General features: G+C 42.1%; 4 protein-coding genes across 4 annotated transcripts in view; 3 read left to right on the plus strand and 1 right to left on the minus strand.

Annotated features, from left to right (window-relative positions):
* The window catches only part of LOC145444240 (CCN family member 2-like), a 288,076-nt gene that overhangs the window by 167,322 nt on the left and 105,612 nt on the right, over window positions 1–15,142 (minus strand). The gene's annotated exons all lie outside the window — the stretch shown is intronic.
* The window catches only part of LOC145444211 (vacuolar protein sorting-associated protein 8 homolog), a 153,450-nt gene that overhangs the window by 127,649 nt on the left and 10,659 nt on the right, over window positions 1–15,142 (plus strand). The window contains exons 2-21 of the mRNA XM_080322147.1: window positions 5,793–5,907; window positions 7,753–7,885; window positions 7,950–8,073; window positions 8,752–8,881; window positions 9,201–9,255; window positions 9,575–9,786; window positions 10,291–10,358; window positions 10,417–10,467; window positions 10,912–11,014; window positions 11,075–11,137; window positions 11,197–11,316; window positions 11,928–12,011; window positions 12,078–12,248; window positions 13,089–13,293; window positions 13,357–13,403; window positions 13,466–13,537; window positions 13,759–13,844; window positions 13,907–14,046; window positions 14,104–14,168; window positions 14,688–14,829. Of these exons, the coding sequence (XP_080178273.1) occupies window positions 5,860–5,907; window positions 7,753–7,885; window positions 7,950–8,073; window positions 8,752–8,881; window positions 9,201–9,255; window positions 9,575–9,786; window positions 10,291–10,358; window positions 10,417–10,467; window positions 10,912–11,014; window positions 11,075–11,137; window positions 11,197–11,316; window positions 11,928–12,011; window positions 12,078–12,248; window positions 13,089–13,293; window positions 13,357–13,403; window positions 13,466–13,537; window positions 13,759–13,844; window positions 13,907–14,046; window positions 14,104–14,168; window positions 14,688–14,829 (2,119 nt within the window). The 5' untranslated portion in view covers window positions 5,793–5,859. The remainder of the gene's footprint in view (window positions 1–5,792; window positions 5,908–7,752; window positions 7,886–7,949; window positions 8,074–8,751; window positions 8,882–9,200; window positions 9,256–9,574; window positions 9,787–10,290; window positions 10,359–10,416; window positions 10,468–10,911; window positions 11,015–11,074; window positions 11,138–11,196; window positions 11,317–11,927; window positions 12,012–12,077; window positions 12,249–13,088; window positions 13,294–13,356; window positions 13,404–13,465; window positions 13,538–13,758; window positions 13,845–13,906; window positions 14,047–14,103; window positions 14,169–14,687; window positions 14,830–15,142) is intronic.
* LOC145444252 (uncharacterized) lies at window positions 1,105–2,615 on the plus strand. The gene has a single exon (XM_080322204.1). The coding sequence runs from the start codon at window positions 1,282–1,284 to the stop codon at window positions 1,975–1,977; it is 696 nt and encodes a 231-aa protein (XP_080178330.1). The 5' UTR covers window positions 1,105–1,281; the 3' UTR covers window positions 1,978–2,615.
* LOC145444223 (U4/U6.U5 tri-snRNP-associated protein 1-like) lies at window positions 2,673–5,826 on the plus strand. Its single transcript, XM_080322170.1, has one exon. The coding sequence runs from the start codon at window positions 2,673–2,675 to the stop codon at window positions 5,022–5,024; it is 2,352 nt and encodes a 783-aa protein (XP_080178296.1). The 3' UTR covers window positions 5,025–5,826.

Here is a 15,142-nt window from a genome sequence, read left to right on the forward strand (position 1 = left end):
CAGCATTTCCTCTGGAAATATGTCCACTCTGATAAAACGCACCTGGATAATTAGCTATGCAATGTGTGTGCAGTGTGCACTGTGTGCAGTCGATGGATTCGTCCAATGCTAGGCTAAAGTAGTCTATGCGTGGCAACGTGTTTCAAAACATGCGATAAAAGATCGACTGAGATAGCTGTTACTCTTCTGGTGACTGTTGAGTGTTGAATCAGACAACTGTATAGCCTCGAAATTTGTCAGGTGATATTGAACTTGCTGCTAAGTTCCGGAAACAGCGAATATTCGCACAGTACGTTAAATTTTTATTGAAGTCACACATTCTCTAGCAGACTATTCGGTTTATCGATACACCAAGCAATTTTGAACAAATCGTCTGTCACTCCGTCGGATATTTTAAAGATGCCTCGAAATATGGATTGCTGGGCTTGACACTAAGCTAGCAACGTTTTCTCTAAGATCAGGCGTTATGTATAACTCCAGACGAAGCCATCGTGCTATCATTTGAAGCTCCTAGGCTTTTTTACAACAACTGTTCTTCGACAAATGTGACACATCGGTCTTCCATAACGATACTACCAGTAGTAATTGCGTTCATATTGAAAGATGTCGCGGGCCGCAAAAGAATCGTCTGCGGGCCGCATGCGGCCCGCGGGCCGCGGGTTGAGAACCCCTGGTCTATAGTTATAGATCAGTGGTTCCCAACCTTTTTCGACCCATCGCCCCCTTTTCAAGGTCAACACCGATCATCGCCCCCCAAATTTTGTGCACCGATAATTGGGCATACAGGCTGTAATCACCGGCGGGTTGACTAAAAAAAAAAAAAAAAAAGGTCATCTTTCTCTGAAATAACGTTTTTTCTCTCCGAATGGCTAGGTGGATGACTAAAAAAAAAAAAAAAAAAAAAAAAAAAAAGGTCAGCCGTTTTGACGCGTCATCGCCCCCCCTATCGCCCCCTTCGCTATTTTCGCCCCCCGTCGCCCCCTTTGTCCATTTTCGCCCCCCTATCGCCCCCTTCGTAATTTTCGCCCCCCTAGATCGCCAAATCGCCCCCTGGGGGGCGATATCGCCCACGTTGGGAACCACTGTTATAGATAGATTACTGACCTAAGACCTTCCCTATCATCTTCCACTGATTATCCGGAGATCGACGAAAACCGGTAAACATGCGATTTCAGTTCGTCTTGGTACTCAGTAGATTAGTTATTGATACTACGGACTGTACTCTGTAACTGCTATAGTTCACTCTAGTTCGCGTTTTCATTCTCATCTCTATTTACCGTAATGGGCCGTAAGTCATTTGATGCAAATGAACCGGTACGCAAAAGTCGTGATGTACTTGATTCAACTCGAATCGAGCTTATGCTGGATCGTTATGCAGCAAATATATTAGGAGAGCCGGAACCACATTTGCAAGCCGAGCATGTAAAATGCTCAACCGAAGCATCGAAAAACGAGCAGAAAGAAGCAAATAGTTCTAAAAAAGAACCTGAGGTTGTAGTGTTTAACTCGCGATCCAAATCTAAACAGTCCTACCTAAGCAGTCATAAAATAATGAAAAACATAGTGTCTAAGCAGAACGATGATTCCAATTCAGCAAAGTTAACAAACGGGCGGCTAAATTCGTCTGAGGTTCTGCAAAAACTCAAGTTTGATGTCGGCTCATTTGGAATGAAGGCTCTTTCCAAAGAACAACAAAGAGAAAAAGAGAAACGAAGAGCCATAAGATTGGGAGCAAAGCCCCCAAAACGAAAATCGACTAATTACAAGGACTATATCGAAGAACGAAAAAGATTGAAAGAGACCGCCACTGACAATGCTATGCAATCACAGGAGATGAAATCGAGAAGCAAGAATCTGCCTCAGCCTAAATTTTGGAAAGAAGGTAATAAAAGTTTATCGGCGCAGGTCGGGAAATACAGAAACGGTGTTCTGAAGCTCTCCTCTAAAGATATCAAGTCAATTAGTAAGCGACGATGATTTTGGGATAATTGTAATTGCTTGTGTTGTGCCGGGGGATGGAATTGATAGTCATATAGGCAGCAGATTCATTAAGAACTTCGCACAATTATTGACAAGTGTGATTGTGTTGAGTTTGTGAATAAGAGAAGCGTGGAGCCTCCTAAAATAACTGACTGGGGAAGAATATACTGCCTGAATTACAATGTTATTGCTAGTTGACTATATGATACAACATATGACTTGCTGTCTGCACGATTGTAGCTTCTTCCGATTTTGACCATGTCTTACTATATCCTGCATATTTTGTGGTGTCTTGCAACTATATTAATATCTTGAATGATTTGCATCCAACAAAATATTTACCTGCCCTGCTAAAGTCTGTGAACTTTATTTGTGATGGTAGTCAAATATCTTTCTCGGATTACCTGGTGAAGTTGGTATAGTAATGGATAAGTGTATAGACAATTATCCCAAAATATGTGTAATAGCCTATCCATTGATTCAGGAGGAATCACATGGAAGCATGTGCAGAAGTGCGTATCTTGCTTCATTCGGTCCGTTTTAAATTGCTTTACCTTTGCAATGTCCTGTTTTAGGAATGATACATGAGCAAAACCTTTGAAATGACCGTTTTCATTTAAATTGTCTTACAGAAAGCTACTAATAGCGCTATACAATAAGCTTGAGATCATCCGACGCCTTGTGAGCTCGCAATGGGCTCTTCGTCGAAGAAAAGCAAGAAGGATAGCAAGCATAAAAAGCACAAGCGCTCCAGTCCCGAATACGAGGAAAGCCGCAGTCCCCGGGACAGACGCCGCAAGAGAGAACACAGCGAAAGTGACGAAGAGAGGTCGAGGCATAAAAAGCAAAAGAAAAAACAGAGAAAAGAGCACCGTCAGGAGCGCGAATCTCCAGAACGAGAGAGAAAGCGTCCGAAAGAGCAACGTACAGACCGAAACGGAAATGGCGTCGAAAGCAATATCCGTTCGGAAGATACTTCAGATACTGCAGCCGGTAATAGAGAAGGCGCTGCTTCTCTCAGTATCGACGAAACCAACGCGCTGCGCGAAAAACTCGGGCTCAAACCTCTTGATGTTGGCGAATCTTTGAAAGTGGAGGATGCCGAGAAAAAGGCTGACTTTGTACACGCTCCGGCCGAAGATTTGTGGAAAAAGCAAAAAGAGGACAAGATGAGAGAGAAATTGAAAGCGATCAAAGAGAGGAGGAATATCAACAAAAAAATGGGGAAAGTAAAAACTATAGGTGAAGAGGAGGACGAACTCGATTCGGTGACCTGGGTCCAAAGAAGCCGAGAGAATGAGAGAAAACGGAAGGAAGCGGAAAAAAGAGAGAAAGAAATCTCGCGAATGGATAAAGAATTCGGCATCGGGGGTCTGGTTAAAGACGAACTTCGCGACATGAGAAACCAAAGTTACACGTCAAAAGATTTGAAAGGTATGACCGTGAAGCATTCGCTCGATCTCTTCAAGGAAGGCCGTAGCGAGGTGCTGACCTTAGAAGACAGGGATGTGCTGGACACGGAAAACGATGACGTGCTGGTCGGCGCTAACTTGATCGATCTGGAAAAGGCAAAAAGAAACAACGAAGTAAAGACTAAAGGCTCGCGATACCAAGCTTTTGAAGACGAAGAGGTGGACGAATTGGGGTTTTTCAAACCAAAATCTTTACTGTCTCAGTATGATGAAGAAATTGACGGCGTCCGCCAAGATAAATTCACTATCGGCGCGCACGGCAAAGTCGACACCACTTGGGAGAAGCAGAAAGAAGATATGAAGAAAGAAATTCGTGCGGCCGGCGTCAGTTTAGCGCCGCCCCAATTGAAGATAGCCTCCGAGTATTTAACGGAAGAGGAGATGAAGTTTAAGAAGCGCAAGAAAAAAGTGAGGAAAGTGCGCAAACGCGAGAATCTCAAAGCGGACGACTTGTTGCCTCTACCCGGGAAGTCGTCTATGTCTGATTTAGGGTCGAGGGGTAAGGTTAAACCCGGGACCATACCAGGTTGGGATGAAGGTGTCGAAAAGGCTCATATCGACGACGCCAGCATCTCGTCTACATCTTTGATGGACGTTAAAGAAGAGAGAGAGGTGATTTATGACGATGGCGATGTCGGGCAGGAGTTACAAAAAGCCTTGGACAAAGCGAGGAAGGCTAAATTCGTGAAAGCCAACATGGTGTCCGAGGATACGGCGGCCGAAAAAGTAACTGCGCACTTGGAGAAGTTAAATCGTGTCAAGTTAATCGATCCTGCGTCTAATTATTCCACGACAATCTCATTGAATTCGACTGACGAATTCTGTAGGCAAGTCGGAATTGGGTCTGATTTACGTATGATCAAAGAAGAGCCGATGAACGCCGAGTCCAACTTAGACGAGGCAGACATGGATATTGACGCGCAAGATGAGCCTACAGGTTGGAATGAACCAGCGGAACAGCCTACCAAGTCGATACCGCAACCTCAACCAGATGAGGATGAAGGCCACGCACCTATCGAAGCAGAGCCGTTAGCTAAAGGCGGATTGGCTGGAGCCTTGATGTTGGCAGGGAGGAAAGGTTATCTTGTGGAGGAAAAGAAAAAAAATTCAGTTGTGTTCACGCATGAGCAACGACAGCTGCTGTCTGCTAATTACTCGATTGAAGATAAAAACGCAGTTGATCATTTGGATAAGTACGCTCATGAGAAATACTCGAAAGACCGCACCAGCAGACACGACCGCGGCGCTGTCACTGAGTTTGAAGAGAAGAAAAACTACAAGCCTGCGGTGAAAATTGAATACGTAGACGACCATGGCAGGTTGATGAGTTCGAAGGAGGCGTTCAGGAAGCTGTCGCATCGTTTCCACGGGAAAGGCTCGGGCAAGATGAAGCAGGAAAAGAGACAGAAGAAAAGGCTGGAGGAGGACATGATGATGCGCATGAGCTCGACGGATACGCCGCTCAACACCGTGGCGATGATGAAGGATAAATTGGTGGCGGAATCTAGCCCGTATATTGTGCTTAGCGGAGCCGGTAAAACGTTTCAAACGGGCGGTGGGCTCAAGAAATGATCGTGGCGCGCGTTGTGCAAATTGCCTCTCGTCACTGTCGTTGGACCGTGTGGATCCGGTGGCGGTATATCGAATAGACAAAAAATGATACGGATAGCGCACCGGTGCCGGACTGACAAATCGAAGTGCATAGGCGGATCGCGTGTGGTGACAATTATTATTTCTGTTCGGATAATATTTGCGCAGTTTGGTTAGTGTCAACACTAAGGTTGGGCAAAATTGAGTGCCTGCGTGATTCGATTTCGAATTGAGTATTCGAGTATCACTTACTATAGATTCTAACAGTATGGATGATTTGCATGTTTGAATATGTACCTTTATGCCAGTTCTGCTACACATGGAGGTTATAATTTAATAATAAGGTATTTTTTCAGCCATGCCTATTTAATTGCGCTTTGAGACAATACTGAGATCACGAGGGTATAGAAATGTCATTCCCACTGACGTACTATATGTTTTGAAGGCTTTGATAATATCAATTGAGGTTTCAAGGTTTAGTGAACAAGTAACGAAATTGTAATTTCTTTAATAATTAGCTCATAGTGGAATGGAGCGTATGGTATTAGCATTCAAAAAATCGTCACTCGAATCACTAAATAATAAGTCAATTCTGATTTGAGTTCTCAAATCATTGTGCCCAGCCCTAGTCGATGCTAGCATTGTCGCTTTGCAATGTGTAGGTCCAAACCTTGGTCGAGTAAAGCTGTTCGATATGGATGATTGTTTCTACGCTGCCATTCATTTTTAACGTACCATTTTTCTTGATAGAACCATGTACGAAATAATAAGCTACGGTATGTGATTTGGTATTGGTCGGCGCAGAATCAATAGGAAGATGGCAGGGAATGCGAGCGATTCGAATGACTTTGAAGATCTTGAAGAGGTAGGCTACTCGCTTTTCAATGGTACGGTAGGCCTATCCTAATCTCGTCTAAGTATCGAGCAGTTGACGGCGTCCATCCAGCAATAGTTGGTTTGGAAGATTATATCCCGGAGGTGATCCAAGTAGTCCTCTTTGGTACCCGAGGAGAAGTAATACCATTAAGCTCACTCGATTACAAGTTGAAATAGTCATTTCAGAGATTTGACAAAACTTCATGTAGAAGTAGAGAATGAAAGGTACTCGAGGGGGTATTGTCAAGATGTAGATTCGGTCAAGGTGTCACAAACTTTTAGTTGCTAATCAAAGAGGATAACACTTTTCAAATGTGCCACGTCTTCGCGGCCAATGAAAAAAATCTAGCGATGATCAGTGTTGGGATGACTCGAGTCAACTTTTTCGTATGACTTGACTTGACTCGGCGCTTTAGAAATGTGGTTTGACTCGTGACTCGAAGCAAAATTTACGAGTCAATTTCAAGTCATCAATAAGTAAATGGTGTCGGCTAAATCAATGTATCATGTCGTTCATGTGTATGCTCGGATAATTCGCGATACGCCAGTGACACTTGTGAGAGCAACCAGTGTTTCACTTATTGTACGTTCCACTTCCACTGGTCCTCCATTGTTATATCACAAATAAATTGGCCGCAAACAAGATGATCACAGCTTACGTGGTTGTTGTAGTAGCAGATTAATCTAATAACTGTTTCTTAGATGGCGCAGTGCTTACCTTTACCAACCCTCTTCAATGATTAAAATCCAATGAATACAGTTGATGCGGTTATATTCTTACGGATGTGTAGATGGGTATTAATGTACCATACCAATTTGTTTAAACTTCTCTAGTCTTCGTATTCGGCCCTCTATTTTGGCTGATAATCACAGACTGTAGCATGTAACTATACAGTTACTCGCCTATTTTATTAGCAGTTGTGCGTGTGCGATATAACGCCTTTTTGCATGTATATTCAACTTTATATTCTTTATTTGATTAAAGATAAATGCTAATTAATCACACAGCTGGCAAAATGTCATGCCTTTGAATCATCACTCATACTTGAAAATTCAATTGGACTTGAATTGTGACTTGACTCGTGACTTGACTTGACTTTTCGAGTGACTTGACTCGAGTCACCCTCGAAAATCGATTGACATGACTTGACTCAAGTCAAAATCTGCAACGACTCGAGATGACTCGTGACTCGAAGGTAGTGACTTGATCCAACACTGGCGATGATATCGGATAAGTGCAATTTTCAAATATGTATACACTTAATGTGATACAGGGACAGTTTGGCCTGGTAGTATTACTAATAATTTTCACTTGCAAAAGGGATATCCTACTCATCTTTCCACTTTGAACAACATTCGAAATTTAAAAAATACCGGTTGCTTCTATAACGGTAAGGTAGAATTGAAAGGTCATCTATAATCGTAACCACTTGATTGAAGGATGCAGGTAGGCAGAACCTATTTGAGTGCTCCGAAAAAGTGTATTTCTATTTCATTCCTTGTCTGTGCCCTGAAAAGTGTCTTGAGGTACCTAGACTCGGACACGATGTAACAGTAACTTGAACCACCAACCCGAATTTAATAATATATTCATACATACCAAGTGCCTAATTCACGAATTGTCATGTCACAATTTACACTCATATTCAGTGAAACATTCATTTTTGAATTTATGCAACATTACAACATTGATGAATCACTTTATTATTTAAAATAGTAATAGTAGTTATTATAATATTAAAGCTTTCATAATAATAATAATTATTATGTTTCTAATGCCAAATTCTCCAATTGCCTAATTCACTGAGCACTAACCTTTCGAACAATTTCACAGCTAGATCCGGCAGAGTTTGATCTTCCCGATGTGGAGGAACCGTCGCTGGAAAGTATCTTGAAGGAGAACAACGACGATAATGCCGACGATCCGTTGATGCCGGACTTCAACGACTACAACTCCGATTCGTCCAGTAAAGTTCTCAGTAGGATCTCCTCTCGAGGCGTAAACTGACTTTTTTCCCTGCTGAAAAACAGGTCACAACACCCCGAGTAAGAAATTCGCGAGCGGATACGTGGGAAAGTCTGAATTGGATTCCTTGAACAATCTGAAATGCCTGGAGACGATGTCTATCAAGAGCGGGGGAAGTTACGGCTCCAGGTGTGTTTGCGCCGGGTCTGCTTTGTCTGGTCTTGACAATGGAGTACATATGAACTGTATTGAGATGTGGCATAGTATTTCATCGGTTTCTCTTTTTCCATGCCCATTGGCAAACATGGCCATAGGGGGTCACTGTTCAGTAACGAAGTTCATTTACTTTTTCGCAGTACGCTGCGTATCTTTTGCCTGCTTGAACATATTTATGGGCAAAACTAATTACTTTTTGCACTTTGGGTTTTAAATACCGTAGTAGAAAGTAGTTTTGAATAAATTCGCATTACTTTAATGTGTTAAGCTGTCATAAGAATCGCATGAAATAACCGTCACAGTAGGCCTAATTGCTGAATATATTGTCGAAGATTGTAACCTACATATTTGTAGCATTTGATGCATCTTGCCAATGCCATTTATGAAGTAGCCACCGCCAATTAACTACCAAAATATGTAAATCCCCATCAAGATCTACTTATTAAACTCGTTACTTTAGTACTTTTCAGACATGTCTTTCATTTGCTGCCTTCACCAGAAGTACTTTTGACACGTCTTGGGAATCGCTACCTCAATTTGAAATTGGATAAAAATTTACGGCATTAATTGTAATTCCACTTTACTCTACTTTACCATATCTGGTTACTCATATTGTATTTGTATTGTGCTATGTGGGAATCTTTTTCACAGCGCGACAAACAAGAAAAAGGGCAGCACGCAGTTTCATGGGCCCGTCCTGGCGTTCTATCGAATGCAGGCGCTTTCAAATTTGATCATGTCCTCGGCGGAAAAAATCAATTCCGGAAGGCCGACGGCGATGGTGAGTTCATGGTTTAATGTTGATTCGTAAGCAATGTGGTAAATAGCGGTATCCTTGTTCTATTGGTTTCCACTGTCTTGATTCCTGTTTTTTTTTCTTTGAACACTCTTCTATATGTCCACCTTGACTTAACCGTGTCATTTTATCCAGTAGCACAGTTGTCATTTGGATAACGAGTATAACTAGCGGGCGGATTTTATGGAACAAGTTGACCTAAAATTCATGGAACATAGTCTTCTATGTTTTTATGTCTACCAAACCAGTTTCTATAAATTTTTTACCAACTTCATTGAATTTGTAATCCCGGTACTTATTACAGGCAGTCTCCCAACTAATTGCGATTGGAACCACTCACGGCCTCGTCCTGGTATTTGGTGAGTTATCTGTTTTGCGTGTCGATTGCGATTTCTCCAATCTCTGTTTTATTAGACTCGGTCTTTGTTCAATATATCTTCACTGGAAGACAGACAGAAACTTTCTATGTATGTGTTTTTTAAATCACACTACACCGTTCACCATTACAATATTAGCATAGTGTATCCTGTAGATCTGACCGGTAATTTTTTGGTTGGAGAGTTTGGGAATATAAACTCAATAACCCACCCATATATTCCTGTATTTGTGGCATCATTGCGATTGCTGGAAGGGTTTTTTGGTCACACCTTCAATATTTGTCCCGGTGTAATTTGACAGACAAAGACCAGAAGCTAGCCCACGCGCTGGGCAGCGTCAACGTTGGAAACAAGTTTGGTCCCGTGACGGCTTTGGGATTTAACGTGGACTGCGACAGGCTCCTGGTGGGGTACGCGAGGGGACAGATTCTTATGTACGATGTTAGGTCTGCAAGACTGCTGCGCACGATTACAGACGCCCATCCGCCGGGATCGTCAGTTCTCCATGTGAAGGTGAGTAGATGCATTGTTTCGGCGGATGGCACCGTATAGTACAGAAATTGCTGTGCTGTCATGGGTCAAGTGTTTGGCGGATACTGTTAGCCAACAGGAATTATAGTTTCGATGTTGATCGATCGTCACATAGCATCCAAAACATGTAGTACGTTAGTGGAAATGGAATTTCTGTGAAATCTTGATCAAGCCACCGCATTCTCAGAAATTATAGTGACATGGTATCGGTATGGTCGAAAAAACTGAATTATCTTGGTGGTGTGGAACTGGCGATATATTCATAGTGGTCGCTTATGGGGTACATATTTGGACTTTCCACATCATCCATACTGTTATGACATGATAATGAGTAATACTCAAATACTTGACTCGACCGGAAGCCTAGTATCCAATTCGGTATTGATTCACGCGGGTACTCGATTTTGCCCAGCCTTGTTTAGCATATGACCTGGTACCGATTGCGTCGACATCAGTAATTTACGACTGTGCTCTTAATTATCGCAGTTCACCGACGACCCAACATTGGCCGTCTGTAACGACAGCGGGGGCTCCGTATTCGAATTGAATTTCAAGTGAGTCGCGCCAGTCTTTGTTTGTTTGAAACGATATCACGTCCTCGACTTTTTGCAGGCGTGTCATGGGCGTACGTTCCTGCGAATCGAGATGCTTGTTTTCTGGCAGGTATGCGATTTTATGGCGGTATTTTTGGGAGTGCTCGATTCTGTTTTGTCTACTTGCGGTACTAAATCCAGTAGTTATGTTTTAGGCTACTTCTGCTTCTACGTAACAAGGTTCGATGCAAAACTACTTTTTCCTCTTCCGCTTTTTTAGGAAAGTAATTTTAGTATTGCCAAGATAGTCCCCGTGTGAGGATAGGAAAATGTAATTTTGAAAATTACTGCTATTTTGAAGGTAGCATTCTCCAATCTACTGCTAAAAGTGACCAACTCTATATATTAAAACTGCTTACTCGGTTAATTTTCAAGCCATTCATGTTCTTCTACTTGAAGCAGTGTTGACAAGTCTTGAGAATCACTTCATCTGCTTTTATTTATTAGATATATATGGCATTACATCTCTATTTGAGTAGCTATGCTGACGATTCTGACCAATTCTGGTTTTCAGTCGCGGCGAAGTGTGCACTTTGGAACCGCTTCACATCAACAAGAACATCGCCGATCATCCGCTCAGAGACCGGCATTTGCTGGCGATGGGAACACTCACAAAAGTACTTATACTGTGCTCAATATCATCATCTGTTACTTGAAAGAATTATAATGTTTTCTAGGTGCTGGTCGTTACGCTGAGACCTCAAATCAAGGTCCTGTTTTCTCATCCGCTTAAGGAGGCGGTGGGTAAAAATTTTGATATGAATCGGCAGGCTTTAACTGAGTCTGGATTTTTCTGTAGCGAAATTTGAAGAACATGCCCCTGCTCTCGTGGCAGTTGTCGGTGTTCATGGCGTCTAACGTCCGTTCGATTGATGCCGTATTGCTGTTTGCGCGCGGTGATGTCATGTATTTCTTCCAGGTATGTAACAATTCGTGAAAGTCTCACGAAATTGAAAGTTCATTCATAGAGTCTAGATCAATATTTAACAGATTTTTGCCGATAACCGATATTTTTGGCCGAACGGAATGTGATATATTTCAGTAACAACTTTTGATTAGCAGAGGTGGTCGAAATAGTGATTATTCCAGTTGTAGTTTCTCCTAGAAACCTTCACAAAAGCAGAAAATCGCAAACTGTTGAGTGGAAATATCCTAAAATCATAACTTCTCTCGCCAGTTGTGCAGGTAGACAAAACTTACTTGAGTACTCCGAAAATTTAGAAGTTCTCTGTTACTGGCCAACTCTTCAACTTAGTGACAGTAATTTGAAAAATACACACCATTCATTCAAAAAATACTGCAGCAGAGTAAAAATCATTGACATTTCCGTCCAAAAGGCGTGTATTATCAGGTAGTTGATATCACACAACTTTTCTGCATTTTCCCCAATGTGTAATTTCTTATGGCCTTCATAGGTCAGTCCTATCGAATTGTAAACAGAGAATAATTCCTATGTCTTGCTTATCCGTAACTAGGGGTTGACTAGATTCCAGATGATCTCTGTTATGTTTATCGGAATCTTTTATATAGGTGAAAGCCGACGACAAAGGATACGACATCCAATTCACGCCCATCCGTACGATGAACATCACATACAAACTCATCAATATAGCTGTGAGCTAACCTTCATGTAATGGCTTTTACGCCTGCATTATTGGAACATTATTTTTTTGCATCCAGTGGCTGAACTCAAAGACCATTTTAACGCTGGACTCGACGGAACGTCTGCATGTTATCGACGCAGACTCGCAGACGGAACTCGAGACGGTGTTGTTGGAAAGCGTAAATTTGCTGTACAACAGCTCCACGTTCAAGTCTATTGCGACTGGTGGGAATGTCAGCAAGGCACTCGTAAGTCTACGGTTCTCATGATACCTTTGTTATATACGGATAGAACTTCAGATCTACTATGCGGAAATCATCGATTTTTCCTTTAGCTACATACATCGCAACAAACAATACATTCATATCAGTATATTGTATTGTTCGTTGTGTTATTCAAATTCTGTACCACAAGGATCATGTTTGATTCCACACAGTGTATTCCACTACTTCTGCAACTGCAATATATTTCATCTTATACCAAAACACATACATATACAAGACAGTTGTACACCAATTCATATTTTATATATTCATTATTATTCGAATTATGAACAACATTCGGCGTTCTCTGTCGAGACCAATAAAAACTTCCCAAATGAATCCTGCGGCCATTTTCCGATTAAAGAAAGAAAAAGTAAAGCAAGTAATATGGCTGGGAATCTGTTGTGACGAAGTAGATGAAGTCTGGAATCAGAACTTTGTTGATATGTTTGTAAATAAGTACTGGGGGGGGGAAGCATATTTCTTTCGAATGAAACCATTCAATGACAATTGAATCGCTGGTTTCAACAGGACTTTGCCTTGAAGAAACTTCACTAGAACCCAACTTCACTAGAACCATGGGTAACTGGTGTAATATCTAAAAGACAGCACCAATTATTTGTTTTGAGTCGCATACTCTCGTCGTAATTACATTCTTGGCTGATTTTGATTCATTGGAAGTATGCTGGTCTGGACAGATTTTACCAGTCTGTCGTGTTACCAGTTACCAGTCATGTTACCAGTCTGCAAGCAGAAAAACCATGGACATACACAACAGTCAATAATGATGGTTCTCTAACGGCAACAACCCATGTCTTTTTACAGGCAGTAATCGGAGAACAGGCCAGCTACCATTCCTTTGTGCCCTACAACGGATCCGTATTGCTGCTCGGCGAGTCCTGCGTGTATGCCACTAAAGTGCGGCAATGGAATGACAGAATTCGGACGTCCCTCGGGTGGCCGAACGGACATCAAAGAGCGCTGGAACTCGCCATGTCTTTCTACAACGGCACGGCCATGTCTGTCGTCGGTGAGAATTTCAATTAGTGTGCGTTTTCTGCTTCAAGTCTTCAATTCTTCTACCCTTCGCTAGGTCTGACGAGCGATGTGGATCAGCGGCATGCCTTGGTTTCGGAGAAGGTAATTGTGATTGATGGCGATGGTTTGGTGGGTTGCAGTAACGAAATTTTGTTTATTGTCAGATTTTGGAAATTCTTGTGGAATACGTGGATTTATCTATGACCAAGCTGTGTCCAGATAACGGCAAACTGGAGGTTGGTTGTTAGTCGTTGCTATTAGGGCTGAGTAAAATGATTCGAGTACTCGAATCCAAATCGAGTATGAATCCTAATGATTTGAGTTGAGTTGCGATGGAGTATTTTTCAGGTACTGAGATCATACTCAAAGGCTAATACATAACGCAGAATCGAAACACTCAGATACTCAAACTTGTCCAGACTGAGTTGCTCTTATTAAACATTCACTTGCAATCCAGATCCTAATCGAGTATTTCAAAGACGTTGTGCCCGTCTGCGTCGACCACTGTCTTCATATCGATCGCGTAGATGTGCTCTGCGGAAGGTTTGTGTCATTTTTGACGAAGTTTTATTTATCTTTTACCCAATGTCTCACTCGCACTCTAGGCTGTACCAGCGTTTTAAAGCGGACTGCATCGCGCACACTGTGTTTCTCGAATGTCTCGAGCCGTACATACTCGACGAACGCCTGAAGTCTCTTAGCCCGGCCGTGATGCAAGATTTCGTGAAGCATTATGAAGCGAAAGGTAGCTCGTTACGTTTTTTTCGTAGCGTCGATACTGATTGCGACGCCATTGTTTTAGGAATGTTATCCAACGTCGAAGCCTGTTTGATTCATCTCGACGCGGCGAGTTTGGATTTGCACCAGGTGAGATCGCTATGCTGTGGATGTGCGTAACCAAATGCGAGTGGTGGCTCTGAGTTGAAATTTTATATTTTGTGACTGACGATCAACCAAATGTGGTCAAAGTAAAAATATAAGTATTGCCGTAAATTCCCACTCTCTTCCAAGCAGTAGTTCGAAGACATCTCAAAACTGCCTGGATTTGAAGTAGAAAATGGAACGTCTGAAAATACTCTGATTTACTCAACCCTCTTGTGTGATATCGCAAAAACACACAGTGAAACCATCATTTTGAAATAGCAACAATCTCAATCTATGAAACCCCCTCTGGATATCCGTGTTTCTGTTTTCTTGTCCTTTGCTAACAAGGCAAAGAGTCTTATGTAGCAGGAATTTTGCATCTTATTTGAGAACTAAGTAATCATGCTCGCATTTTAGACTTTGGCTCCGGGCTACATTGGATTCGGGATGCTCCCAAATTGCCTACTGCTCCTAGATCAAATCATATGTCTACTTCACATCTAATTTGATGACATTCTGTAGGTACTGAACCTGTCCTGGTCCCACGGACTCTTTGACGCCATCCTCAGCATCAACAACAGAGTCATGGCGGATTATGTTGGACCGCTTACGGAGATGATCACCATGTTATCAAGCGCAATGAGCATCGGAAGTATTCTCAGCGGTAAGCTTCCCATCACTCGCCGTGGAGGTAATAAGGTTACATATATCCAGAAATGGTAAAAGGGGTAAGCGTTGTTACTCAACTAGAAGTAATGCCATAGCAGTATCAATTTCCGAGATATGTTAAAGCTACTTCAAGTGGGAGTAGAACATGGATGTCTGGCAAGTGCTTTAGTAAATAGTTTCAAAGAAGTGAGTCTGGACACATACTTTCAGCATTAAATAAAAAGTGACTAATTCATTCCTAATACAACATGCCTAACTACATTACAAATAGTAGGCTTACCAAACATCCTCCTTTTCGAGGATTTGTC

The sequence above is a fragment of the Botryllus schlosseri genome, chromosome 8, assembly GCF_051294905.1.
Source record: "Botryllus schlosseri isolate E-star chromosome 8, Bs_hap1, whole genome shotgun sequence".
Classification (NCBI taxonomy): Eukaryota; Metazoa; Chordata; class Ascidiacea; order Stolidobranchia; family Styelidae; genus Botryllus; species Botryllus schlosseri.